Source organism: Caenorhabditis remanei, chromosome X (assembly GCF_010183535.1).
Source record: "Caenorhabditis remanei strain PX506 chromosome X, whole genome shotgun sequence".
In the NCBI taxonomy this organism is placed as follows: domain Eukaryota; kingdom Metazoa; phylum Nematoda; class Chromadorea; order Rhabditida; family Rhabditidae; genus Caenorhabditis; species Caenorhabditis remanei.
In genome coordinates, this window is record NC_071333.1 from 14,902,054 (window position 1) to 14,915,260 (window position 13,207).

Below are 13,207 nucleotides of genomic sequence, written 5' to 3' on the forward strand. Positions count from 1 at the left end.
GATTTCAAGGTAACTCACTTTCTCAGATTCAGAATCCAATGCAGACGTTGCTTCGTCAAGAAGCAGAATCTTCGGGTCTCTCACCAGAGCTCTAGCAATAGCAATTCTTTGTTTCTGACCACCCGACAACTGTCCTCCTCGTTCTCCAACTTCTGTGTCAATTCCAGCTGGCAAATTGCCGAGGAATCGGTTTGCATTCGCCAGTTCCAGAGCTTGATTGATTTTCTCTAGTGGAACATCTTTCAGGCCAAGACACACATTCTCACGAATAGTTCCAACAAACAGTCTAGGCTCCTGACCGACCAATGCCATTTGAGTTCTGAGATGATACAGAGACATTGTACGGATGTCTTGTCCATCGATGCGAAGTGCTCCTCCAGTTACATCGTAGAATCTTTCTAGCATTGAAATGCATGTACTTTTTCCAGATCCAGACGGTCCAACAATTGCGACTGTCTGCCCTCGAAGAGCTGTCCATTGCAAACTTTTCATAACTGGTTGGTGGGGTCTTTGTGGATAAGAGAATTTCACATCCTCGAAGAGAATGTTTCCACGGATTTCGGGTTCAGATCCAGTTTTCAGGTCTCCAGTTTGTGGTTTCCGGTGGATCAAATTGAACATCTGTCCAGCTGCTGTCTTGGCTCCAACGAATTGTGGGAAAAACTGTGCGGAGAGAATAATTCCTTCGCAGCACAACATCATTGCCATGAGACATCTGAAATAGTTTTTTGAATAATTCAGGATGGAGTTTACACCACTACTAACCTGAATACTTTGTCGACTGATTGGTCACCTTGATTGATAACTCTGAGAGCCAAAGCAAAACAGAAGCAAGACATGTAAAACATGAAATTTTGAGTGATGCTGTAATTGATCGCTTCAAAAACAGATTTCTTTAGTTCGGTCGTTTTTCGTTTCTTTGACTCGTTTTGATAACTATCAAGGAATCTTCTTGTTCTTGTGAGAAGTTGAATAGTTTTCACATTTTCAATGATTTCAATTGCAACCTGAAAAAATCAGAGTTTGAAAAGAAAGTGATGATTGTTCTATTCCCAACCTTTCCAGCATCATCATTTTCCATATATTCACCGGTGAGGAGAGTGATTTTGAAAGCTAATCCAACCATCATAAATGCGAGGAAAAATATAAGAGATGTTCCTAGAATTGCAACCTGCCAGCAATAGATAAAACCGATTGTCACACAGGCAACGATGGAGGCAAACGCATAAATGACTTGCATCATTCTTCCATCAACAACAGCTTTCACACTTGGGGGATCTGCAGCTAGTCTTGTGATGAGACTTCCTGGAGCATGGTTCGGATTGTCAAAGTATGCGGCATCCTGGTAGAGGAGATTTCGAAAAGCGGCCACACGGAAACGAACACCGAGGTTTTCAGATACGATAGCAAACATTACTGTCTAAAAAGGAAAATATGATATTAATTATGTGTTGTCTAACTTGAACATACACTCAATGTTTGGAAGAACCAAATTCCAAGGCCTGCTGCGCAATGAGCAATGACAGACATAGCGAATCGATGCATCATTTTTCCACCATACGGAACAAATTCAAATCCTTCAAAAACCCAGGAGAAAAGAAGTGCAAATGTAGGCAAATCGAGACCTCTAATCAATGCAGCCACTACACCAATGAACATGTAAGTATAGTTTCCTTGTGCATTTTTGAAAATATCCAGATAACCAGCTGTAACTTCTCCATCTTTCTCCATCGTCTCTTTCACTTTTAATGCAAACGCCTCATCTTCAGCAGTAGGTACATGTGATGTTTTACGGAATCGGTCAAATGAATGGTTGGCAAGAGTTCCACGACGGAATTCTTCCGATCCAGAGCGGCCTGAACTTCTTGAACTTGTTCTAGAGACTTGACGATTGAACACTGTTGGCCTCTCGAATCTGAAAAATAATTATTCGACATGTATGAACAGTTTAAATATTTCTTACTCATCAAACTGATCTTCCTGCTCTTCTTCTAGTGCAATCTCATCTGGATCTTGTTTGAAAGCTTGGGCTTTTACTAGATCATAGTATCTTCCTCCCAGACGTACTAACTCCTCATGATTTCCGGCCTCCACAATAACTCCCTTTTCAAAGAAGACAATCTTATCAGCCTCACGGATAGTGGAGAGTCTGTGTGCAATCATGATGGTGGTTCTTCCCTTAGCTGCATTGTTTAGAGCAGATTGTACCACACTTTCACTCTGAGCATCCAAAGCCGATGTCGCTTCGTCGAGAAGAAGAACTCTTGGGTCGCGAATCAATGTCCTGGCAATGGCAACACGTTGTTTCTGTCCTCCGGATAGTTGAACTCCTCCATCGCCAATTAGCGTATCGTAACCATTTGGCATTTTCTTGATGAAGTCGTGAGCATTAGCCATTTTGCAGACTTCAATCATTTTTTTCGCGGGAAGCACCAGTATTTCCAATTAGAAGATTGTTGTGAATAGTGTCATTGAACAAAATTGGTTCTTGTTGGACAATTCCTACAATATTACGAAGCCATTCCAAATTCAAGTCTCGAACATCAACTCCATCAACTTGAACAGTTCCATCTTCTGGCTCATAAAGTCTTGTCAGCAATCCAACTGAAGTCGATTTTCCACATCCCGAATGACCAACCAATGCAACAGAAGTTCCTGGCTCCACAGTCAAATCCAATCCATTCAATACTTTTGCTTCTTTTCTGGTTGGGTACCGGAAGTGAACATTTCGGAATGTGACTCTACCTACAACTTTGTCCAATTTCTTTCCTCCGCTAGCATATGGATCAATCTTTGGAACTCTGTCAATGGTTTTGTAAATCGAGGCGGCGGCTACTCTTGCATTGAGGAGAACCATAAGATGTGGGGAAATGAGACCGAGGAAATATGCTCCGAGAAGCATTGCCATGACAATGATAAAAACATCTCCTGGTGATTTAATGATTCCAACTTTAAGAAGGTAACCACCGTAAAGAATTCCACAACCCATAAATGCCATGAGCCAGAAGAAAAACAGACCACCAAAGAAACCACTCCAAAATCCTCCGATAATAGCATGTTTCTTTCCAGAATTCAAATGTTCCTCATATTTGGCTACCATCTCTTCTTGTCCATTAAATGCCTGGATCGTTCGTACACCCATCAATGCCTCTTCAGCAATTGCTCCAGCGACTCCAACATTTTCCAATTCATTGGCAGTGCTCTTCTCCAAGAACTATAAAAATGCTCTTATCAATGTTGAGGTCGAATGCAAAATTGATAAGAAAAACACTTACTCTAGACAAGAGTGTCATACAAATTGTAGAGACAGGAATCAGTCCGATCATCATTAAAGCCAATCTCCATTCATAGACCAAAGATATTATGACAGATGTGAGCACCATGGAAATTCCTCTGATGAGGACACCAAGCTTGTCTCCAACTCCATCTTGGATTCGTTCCATGTTGCTGAAGCATTCAAAATTATTGCAATTATCTTGCAATTCTAGATCTTACTCGTTCAATCTAGTAGTAATAGTTCCCGACAAGTTTTTGTCAAACCATCCTGCATTCTGTCGAAGAATCGAAGAAATGTACCGGTTTCTCATTTGAGTCATCATTCGACTGCAAACTCGTTGGAAGCACATGTACTAAAACAATATAAGCTTTATGAGTATTCAACACGCTGGGAGTTGTCTTACCTGTAGAAAATCGTTGAGGGATACGAAAATTCCTAGACCCAAAAATATGTACACATTTTCCATCGCTTTGTTCTTGAACTCTTTACTCAAAGGATCCACAACCAGCAATACATTTGTCAGTCGACCCCTAAAACAAGAATCATACTGTCTACTTCCCTATGTTGGAGTACTTACGAAATAATTGCAAGAACCGGTTGAGAAACTCCTGATATGACTGATGTCACCAACCCAATTAATAGAAGAATGTAGTCGAACGGCGTGGCGAAGCGAAACTTAAATATTCAAATAGGTTATTTAGATTTCAGTGAAAAAATATACCAGTTGAAGGAGAGATACTGGTTTGAATTCGAGCACTTGGTCAGAGAGATCACATCTGAAATTATTATTAGAATAGAGGAAAACCGTGCAAAAAATATCAGAGAAATTAATGAACTGTAAGTAACATGAGATGTAAACTAACCGACAGAGTAAAAAGTTGACAATTTTTTCGAATGCTGATAGGGAATACTGGAATTTCTCATCATCGTCGTCGTCGGTCGGCGCTGTGCTTGAAAAACTGGATGTTGGTAACTTATCGTCAATGCCAATAGTCTGGAAGAGAAAAGGTTATTTCCATAATTCAAACTTTTTAAACTTAGTATCTAACAGGTTTTCATTAATTGTTTTATCATTGAACATCTTATTGACTAAATATACCACAAAATAGAAAACTTAAAGTTTACCATTTGAAACTCCATATTTATACTTTTTAATGCCTCGGATATTTAGTTTTATTCATTTTCTTAAACACATTCAAACAAAAAATTTCAAAAAATTCAATAGAATGAGTGAAAAAGTAACATTTAATTACCGTTCTGACCCTAGACGGATTCTGTTCAGAATCATCCATATTTCCTTGAGGCGGCATCACCGGCTTAAATTTTTAGCAGAAGTTCGTATGAGTAATCGTTGTAATAAAATACTTAATTGATAACAGCAGTGGTGATTTCTGAAATGAAACAAAAATCAGTATTTAGCTACAGTAGTGAATGAAAAAAGCACAAAATGATCTTTTTGCCATTGTAAAGCAACTGTTTAAGTACCCATACGATGTACGCGAACTATTTATTCTCTTTTCCGTGTTTTCCAGCCATAGACCATCAAAAAGCGTGTTTTGTGTAGAGCGAGAGCACCAGTTCAAACATTCACGTGAAGAAACGCAGAGAAAGAGCAGAGGCTCACCCATCTCACATCGTGTAGAAACTACGGTTTTGGTGGGCGGTGTCTAAGTTTTAAGGTAAGTTTTCACAACATTACGCAAACATCAATCGACGCAGAAGAATTTTAATGGATTTCGTGTTACGATCACCGCCAGGAACAAAAGTGATGAAAAAACACTTCAATCGTTTTCGTAATGGGTTTTGTAGTTGAGTCTCCTATCTGTTCTGGAATTTGCATCACTTTCTTGGCATGGCGTCACAGACCATAATTGTCTGCCCTAAAAAGTTATGATCTTGTGAACTTTGGTTATTTCTCCGATAATTTTTCCAAATTTTTAAAGTTTTCATTGGTTACTCAAGGGAATGAAAATTTAAAAAAAAACGGAATAACTTTTATGGTCTTTTCATTTGTGGGTCCAGAAGTGACTAAGCACGCTGTTTTTAATCAGAAAAAACACTTGGATAATCATACTCATGAATTCTCAGTATAGACGGGGTGCCGTTGTAATACAGGTCCGTTCTATTACAGGTGTTGTTATAATACAGTATTTACGGTTATTAATTTTCTTTAGTTGTCAATCAGATTTCAAACTGTTCTGAAAAACTTTACCAGGCAAATGTAAGGATCTATCTTTCAATAATTCAACCAAACTATCTTTTAATAATTCAACCATACTTCTAATGAACGGCTATTTAATGTAAGACTCATTCATTCTCTGCGGATAACGAGCAGAGCGTTGTACAGAAAAAAAAACGAACTGTTTTTATTTATTGATGTTAGGTGATATGAACACCCAACACCTTCTGAAAATAATGATATACATTTAATTAGGGACCGCCCACCACCGTCCAAAATCCAGCTTGGAAACAGGAGAACGGAAAAATGTTTCCTCTATTTGATATTTATAAATTCTATATTCCTTAATATCAATATAGAAAAACTAGTTTAGCATTTTCATGCACAGTAGATAACCGAGTTTCACAGAAAATGTGTCTTAACACTTTTCATATCCAAACGATCGTTTTGTTTTCTCATTCACATAATTTCATAGAGAAAATAACGGAATACGTTATTTTCTGTCTTGCTTTCTTGCTCTGACAATAAATACAATAAATATATGAAGATATTTATCTGATTAATAAGCAATAATAGTTCGATTATAAGAATTTCAAAAATAGATTAAATATAGATAGCAATATTATGATTATATTAGAACAGAGAACAAATAACAAGACCCGCACAAAAAGCAAAATATTCTAGACAGACGAATCAAATCATGATGTCAAATCTTGCTTTTTGATCAAGTCATAGTATTTTCCTCTGAGTGACATTAGATGAGCATGATTTCCAGCTTCCTGAACTTTTCCTTGGTCAATGTAAACGATGAGGTCCGAGTTTTGAATAGAAGACAGACGATGAGCAATTGTGATGCAGGTACGTCCTTCACGAGCACGATCCAATGCTTCTTGTACTGCCTGGAATATAGAATTGGGGTCATGTTGAGAAAATTCTTTTAAAAAACGGACCCTTTCAGATTCAGAATCCAAAGCAGACGTGGCTTCATCAAGTAGCAAAATTTTTGGATCTCTGACTAAAGCTCTCGCAATGGCGATTCTTTGTTTCTGACCACCAGATAATTGAGATCCTTTCTCTCCAACTTCAGTTTCAATTCCAGATGGAAGATTAGACAAGAATCGAGTAGCGTTCGCTAGTTCTAAAGCTTGGTTCACTTTTTCAATTGGCACCTGGAATTTATTAATTATTTGTGGTGGCCTGAAACTCTGATGAACCCACATCCTTCAATCCAAAGCAGACATTATCTTTAATAGTTCCTGCAAACAATCTTGGTTCCTGCCCGACTAAAGCCATTTGTGTTCTGAGATGATGAAGAGAAAGACTTCTGATATCTTGTCCATCAATTCTCAAAGCACCACCAGAAACATCATAAAACCGTTCCAACATTGCAATACAAGTACTTTTTCCAGTTCCCGACGGTCCCACCAATGCAACTGTCTGTCCACTATGAGCAGAGAAATGCAGATCAGTCATCACCGGGTGCATTGGTCTTTGTGGATAAGAAAACTTGACTGCTTCGAACAAAACATTCCCACGGATCTCTGTCTGGTTGCCTTCCATGAGATCTCCAGTCTTTGGTTTGCGGTAGATCAATTTGAAGAGCATACCAGCTGCGGTTTTTGCCTTGACGAACTCTGGGAAGTTGTGGGAAGAGTGCATGACAGCGACAGATCCCATCATCATTGAGTTAATTGCTCTAAAACACTAATATTAGGAAATTGTGTAAAAAACTGATTGCGGTGTGTCAAACTATAGTTTCCCTGTTAACCAGACAACTAGAAAGAAGTTTTGACGCAAAATATCTTCCTGCCATCATCATTTTCTGATCTTTGGCTTACCGAAAAGCGCCATTTGGCTCAACAATGCTGTGATACATGAGTGGAGTTCCGACCCCATAGCATACAAACATTGCGAAGTACATAAAAGTTTGAGAAACCGCATTGTTCACAGATTGGACGTAGGACTTCTTCATTTCACTGGTGTGCTGTACCAATTGGGATTCTTTGTAATGATCCAGGAAACGTTGAGTGCTGGTGAGCAGCTGGATTGTTTTCACATTTTCAATTATTTCGATAGCAATCTGAAACATGAGATCTTGTGAGAATGCACCAACACATCTGAAAATTAACCTTGCCAGCTTCATCTTTCTTGATTTGCCTCAGGTTCTCTCGAGCGATTCTATATGCCAAACTAGTCATCATTGCACCGAACAACGCTATCATAATAGAGCCAACAATTGCAATCTGCCAGCAGCAAGTAAAACCAACAATCAGGTTGATAGTAATGGAAGTCATGGAATAAATGACTTGAAGCATTCTGGTGTCTACTATAGCTTTCACATTTGGAGCATCAGTTGCAAGTCTAGTAATCAGTTTTCCAGGAGCATGAGCAGGGTTATCAAAGAAAGATGCGTCTTGATAGAGGAGATTTTTAAATGATTGGACGCGGAACTTGAGGCCAAGGTTTTCAGCGACAATTGTGAATAGGGTACCCTATAATAAGACAGTACATATGTAACACTACAAACATAACTATAGCAAACTTACACTAATGATCTGTGTAATGAACACGTACAGTCCTAGTGCCCCATAGAGGATAAATACAATACCAAGAGCACTTGTCATCTCATCATCTGGTTTCTCAAATGCTTCAAACACGTAACCGAACAGTATAGCTAGAAGAGCTAACTCAGATCCTCTCATAATAGCAAAAACCGTTCCGATTGATAAGTACCAGTAGTTTCCTTGCGCATTTTTGAAGATGTCCATGTAGCCAGAAGTGATAACACCGTCTTCTTCCATAACTCGCTGAACTTCCTCAGCAAAGTCTTCATTCTCTATTGCATCTTGTGCAGTTTTGAGCGTGAATGTGTTGAATGTACTGGCGTATCCGATTTCATGGTCGGCACTAGCTAATGATTCACATGATCGATGGAAGCTTACTTGTCTCGAAGATAGAAGTGATTGCTTGTCTCTTTAAAAATAATTAGATCATAGCAAATAAAATGCGTTTGTTTTACTTACATTATCTTTGTCATGTCGTCTTCTATTTCATCATCGTCAAAGATTTCATCTGTTTCCTTGAACTGCTGAGCTTTTACAAGACTTGCATATCTACCTCCAAGAGCAACTAATTCCTCGTGATTTCCACTTTCCACAATGACTCCGTTCTCAAAAAACACAATATTGTCTGCCTCACGGATAGTTGAGAGTCTGTGAGCAATCATAATAGTAGTTCTCCCCTTGGCAGCATTATTGAGAGCAGATTGTACCACACTTTCACTCTGAGCATCCAAAGCTGATGTCGCCTCATCCAGAAGTAACACCTTTGGATCACGAATAAGGGTTCTCGCAATAGCAACACGTTGTTTCTGTCCACCAGATAGTTGAACTCCCCCATCACCAATAACTGTGTCGTAGCCTTTTGGCATTTTTAAAATGAAATCATGAGCATTTGCCATTTTGGCTACTCTAACCATGTCATCTCTAGTGGCTTCCGGGTTTCCAATCAGTAGATTATTGTGAATAGTGTCATTGAAAAGAATTGGCTCTTGCTGGACAATTCCAACAACTTTTCTCAGCCAGTCAATATTCAGTCCTCTGACGTCATGTCCATCAATCATAACCTTTCCACTTTCTTGCTCATATAGTCTTGTCAACAATCCGACGGAAGTAGACTTTCCACATCCAGAGTGTCCAACCAGTGCAACCGACGTTCCAGGTTCAACAGTAAGGTTCAATCCGTTCAAAACCTTAACCTTCTTCCTAGTTGGGTACCGGAAGTGTACATTCTCAAACACAACTTTTCCCACGATTTTCGCGATCTTCTGACCTTCCGACGAGTAGGCATCAATATCAGGAGTCTGCAGACAAAACAAAATGTGCCCACTTTGCATAATACCCTATAAAACGTCACATACCCTGTCAATAATCTCATAAATCGTTGCAGCGGCAACTCTGGCGTTCAAAAGAACCATCAAGTGTGGGGAAATGAGACCGAGGAAGTAGGCACCAATGAGCATGGAAATCACAACAATGAAAACATCACCAGGGCTCTCGATAATTTTCCAACGAAGAAGTTGACCACCGTAGTAAATTCCACCGCCGAAATAAGTGAAGAGGAATAGAAGGAAGATACCTCCAAAGACTCCACCCCACAATCCTTTCTGGACGGCATATGACTTTCCCTTTCCCAGCTCCGCAGTGTATCTAGAACATAATTACAGTATGAAAACTCTGATTCTAGCCATGTCCTACTTTTCAACCATCTCCTCTTGTCCATTGAATGCTTGCACAGTTCTAACTCCCATTAATGACTCTTCCGCAATACTTCCTGCTTTTCCAACTCCCGCTAATTCTTTCGATGTGAATGATGACATGGACTGTAAATATTTTTTTAGAAACCACATTTTCAAGTAGTGACGTTTTACTCTTGACATCAACGACATGCAGACACAGCACAAAGGTCCGATTCCCAGCATCATGAGTGCCAGGCGCCACTCATAGAACATGGAAACTATGATTCCCGTCACAAACATCACCATTCCACGGATCAAGACTCCCAGCTTATCTCCGATTCCTTCATGGATACGTTCCATATTACTGAAATAGCCCAAAATGGTTCTTACAGTTTATAATAACAAGATTGTTACTCATGTAGTTTCGTAGTCAGGGTTCCAGAATGATTTTTATCAAACCAGCCAGCGTTTTGACGAAGGATAGATCGGATGTACTCTTGCTTCATTTTGGAGGTTATACGAATGCAACAATATTGGAAGCACATGTACTATATAAGGAAAAAAATTGGTGATATATAACACTGGATACACTTACCTGAACAAAATTCACCACAAGCACGATAAGTCCAATCCCTCCGAACATCCATACATTGACCATTGCACTATCATAGAATTCATCACTGGTAGTGTTGTAAACTAGAAGAGAGTTTGTGATCCCGCCACTGTAATTCTAATTTATCTAAAAAATTAATATGAGATATTTACGCAATAATTCCAAGAGCAGGTTGAGCGATACCAGATAGGATGGATAGAAAAACACCGAAAGTAAGGAGCGCAACTTCTTTTCTCTCGGCGTATCGAAACTGAAATATTCTTTGGGTATAAACACCATGTAGCTAACAAACCAATCCCAATAGAGTAACTGGCTTCACAGAAAGCTCTCTGGATGCCAAGTCACCTCTACATAGCATGTAATTGATGAACTTCTCCACTCTAGACGGTTCGTACACAATCTTCGGCTCCTCATCGGAATCAACCGAACCGTCATCTTCTTTCGATAGATCCACAGTCTAAGAATCAAAATTTATTTTTTAAGATTGCACTGAAAATCACTCACCATATCTTTCTTCTTCCCGTTCGCATTAGAAATCTCATTAAATGGCTCAATCCCATTCTTCTTCTTGGGCCACCTCATGTTTCACTTCTTTCAGAAGAATATCTGATAGTCTTTGTTATATCTGAAAAGTATCAATAAATAGTGATACAATTTTTTGAAACGAAAAATAGAAAAAAGGCTGCGTCAATAACAAAGAGTAATAAACTTCCGAAAGTCACAACAGTTTTATATACAACAGGGAAAAATCATCCTGGAACATAAAACACGATATTCAAATTAAGTTGAATTTGGGTGCCAAAAACTCGGGAATAATGTATGGAAATCACGCAAAAAAAGTGCGAACAGGGTGATCTGAAACATAACTAGAAAACACGGAGTTTGTGATTCGTGCCTCCAGACTTCCCTTCTCTTCTTTTCTCTTATCTTTTAGCAGAGAGATCAACACAACAAAGAGAATTCAGTAGCGCAAAATTGCACAACATTGACAGAGACTGATATCATGATGGGCTGCGATCTAAGTGCTATTCAAGCAGTTTCGGTGATTACAGCCGTTTTATAAAAATGATAACAATCATTTTCACACGTTTCAAAAGAGGAGTACCTAGAGTTCGTTCGATAAGAAAAATGTTGCCAAATTTTATGAACTATATATATTTCATGAACTTAATACTGCAATTAATATTTTTATAAGTATTGGACTGTTTGAACTTATTCAGTTGCTTTTTCGAGGTTTGCAAGTTTGAAGTGTCGCTGAGTGTTTAGAGTATAAAAATATTAACGATGCTACAGCACAAATGAAAAATCTAAGAATGGAGCAACACCATAAACCGAGTGCGTGGTTGTGGGAACTTTCGGCCGCTTTTTGTAATAGACTTTTGTCTGAAACAGGGTTCTTAAACCCATACCTTGAGTTTCTGAGTCCATTTTCCCACAGTCGGCCAATTTTGGCCAATTTCTCACGCTGGAAATTGAATAACATGTTTTCATGACTTCGGGTTCTGAAACAGATCTAAGAAAATTACATTTTTATCTTTGTCTTTTTTTGTATATAGGTTAATGGGGCGTTTACAGAATTGAGAACTCAATTTGCTTTCCTGTTTCCCGTTTTCCATTTTTATGTCCTCATTCCCTTTTCGCTTTCATATTTCATAAATTTTCAATGAGTTCATGTCAAAAGGAAAAAAAAACATTTATTCCTCTTTTCCAGCTTTTACTGACGAAGCTAATCAGAAGAAGAGTGTTTTCTTGACACGAAACTCTTCACATCTCTGTTACTTTTTCTCCCTTGTTTTTTTTCTATCTTCCCTCAAAGTTTCTTCCTTGTTGTTATCCACATATTCTAAGCATCGGCTCTTTGAGTTCATTGTTCACACATCACATTTGTATCACCAAATCTCATTTTTGTATAATAAGATGTATTCGATAACCGGACTATAGTAGTTTCGGATTTTGAAGAAATGGACGGGATTCTGTTATCTCACAAGCCATGGCCGCACCAATACCGGAGTTCTTACTTTAAGAGTGCAAAAATCAAAATTCGATAGACTTGTACTTTTCGTGAGAATTCTGAGAAAAAAGTAGGATAGAATAGTTTACTCGACAAGAAAAATAGACAAACAAAAACCGGATCAGGTTTAATTACGCGGGTGGGAAAAGAGCTGGAAAACGGACGGGGAGAAGAGAAAGTTCAAGAACGACAGATATTGTATTAGCTGGGGGAAAAATAAAAGAGATCGGGTGAAATGGCAAAGCAGCGGGAACAGATTAAGATGCAAATTATCAAATTATAGACTCGGGAAACAAAAAAAAACATGTTGCGGGTTGAAACAGCGAGAGAAATTCTTATATCACAATGTGTTCGAAAAGAAATGATTTGGGAGTCAGTGGACAGGACTAAAGAGATACCCTAAAAGCATATGAAGCGATTCAGGTTAGCAAGGTTTTGAAAAAAAACATTTCACAAGTAATAAAGCGTTTGGGAGAGAGAAAAAATGGTCCAACCTATCCCGAGCTTGATATTTTGACAGTTTTGATTTGAAACTGGAATTTGGTTCACGGGAAACAAGGGTTTGCCGGTACAGAGACGGGAGAATTGGTTAGAGAATCAATTTCGGTCCGCGAGAGAAAAATATGTGAGTTGTGGTGTTCAACTGAAGTTGTGTACAGACAAGAAGAAAAGAAAAGAGAGAAATTTGGAAAAGAGTCAAAAATGAAATAGGAATGTGATTCTGCAAAGGAATTGTCTCAGGAGAAAAAATTAAGCGGAGAGTGACAGAAAATGTATAAACACGGGTGAAAATTACATGTTGGTCACGGGGAAAAGATGAACTCATAAAGATTTTGGGTACAGTTCAATGATGACAGAAGTGGAACTGATATGTGAAACCACAAGGTTTT

The 13,207-nt window shown here is 38.7% G+C and overlaps 2 protein-coding genes across 2 annotated transcripts; both read right to left on the reverse strand.

Moving 5' to 3' along the window:
* Nucleotides 1-2,407: 2,407 nt before the first annotated feature.
* On the reverse strand, nucleotides 2,408-4,587 carry GCK72_024957 (uncharacterized protein; the record flags this gene model as incomplete). Its single annotated transcript, XM_003099728.2, has 8 exons — nucleotides 2,408-3,214; nucleotides 3,276-3,447; nucleotides 3,496-3,629; nucleotides 3,681-3,807; nucleotides 3,855-3,952; nucleotides 3,999-4,053; nucleotides 4,141-4,271; nucleotides 4,531-4,587. The coding sequence occupies 8 exons, from the start codon at nucleotides 4,585-4,587 to the stop codon at nucleotides 2,408-2,410; spliced, it is 1,581 nt and encodes a 526-aa protein (XP_003099776.2).
* Nucleotides 4,588-6,154: 1,567 nt separating this feature from the next.
* GCK72_024958 (uncharacterized protein) lies at nucleotides 6,155-10,888 on the reverse strand (the record flags this gene model as incomplete). Its single annotated transcript, XM_053736136.1, has 15 exons — nucleotides 6,155-6,355; nucleotides 6,407-6,625; nucleotides 6,675-7,152; nucleotides 7,295-7,536; nucleotides 7,586-7,948; nucleotides 8,003-8,429; nucleotides 8,480-9,318; nucleotides 9,376-9,664; nucleotides 9,713-9,837; nucleotides 9,886-10,057; nucleotides 10,108-10,241; nucleotides 10,289-10,415; nucleotides 10,459-10,556; nucleotides 10,599-10,763; nucleotides 10,811-10,888. 15 exons carry the CDS (start codon nucleotides 10,886-10,888, stop codon nucleotides 6,155-6,157), a joined length of 3,957 nt encoding a protein of 1,318 aa, XP_053579702.1.
* Between the last annotated feature and the right edge of the window lie 2,319 nt (nucleotides 10,889-13,207).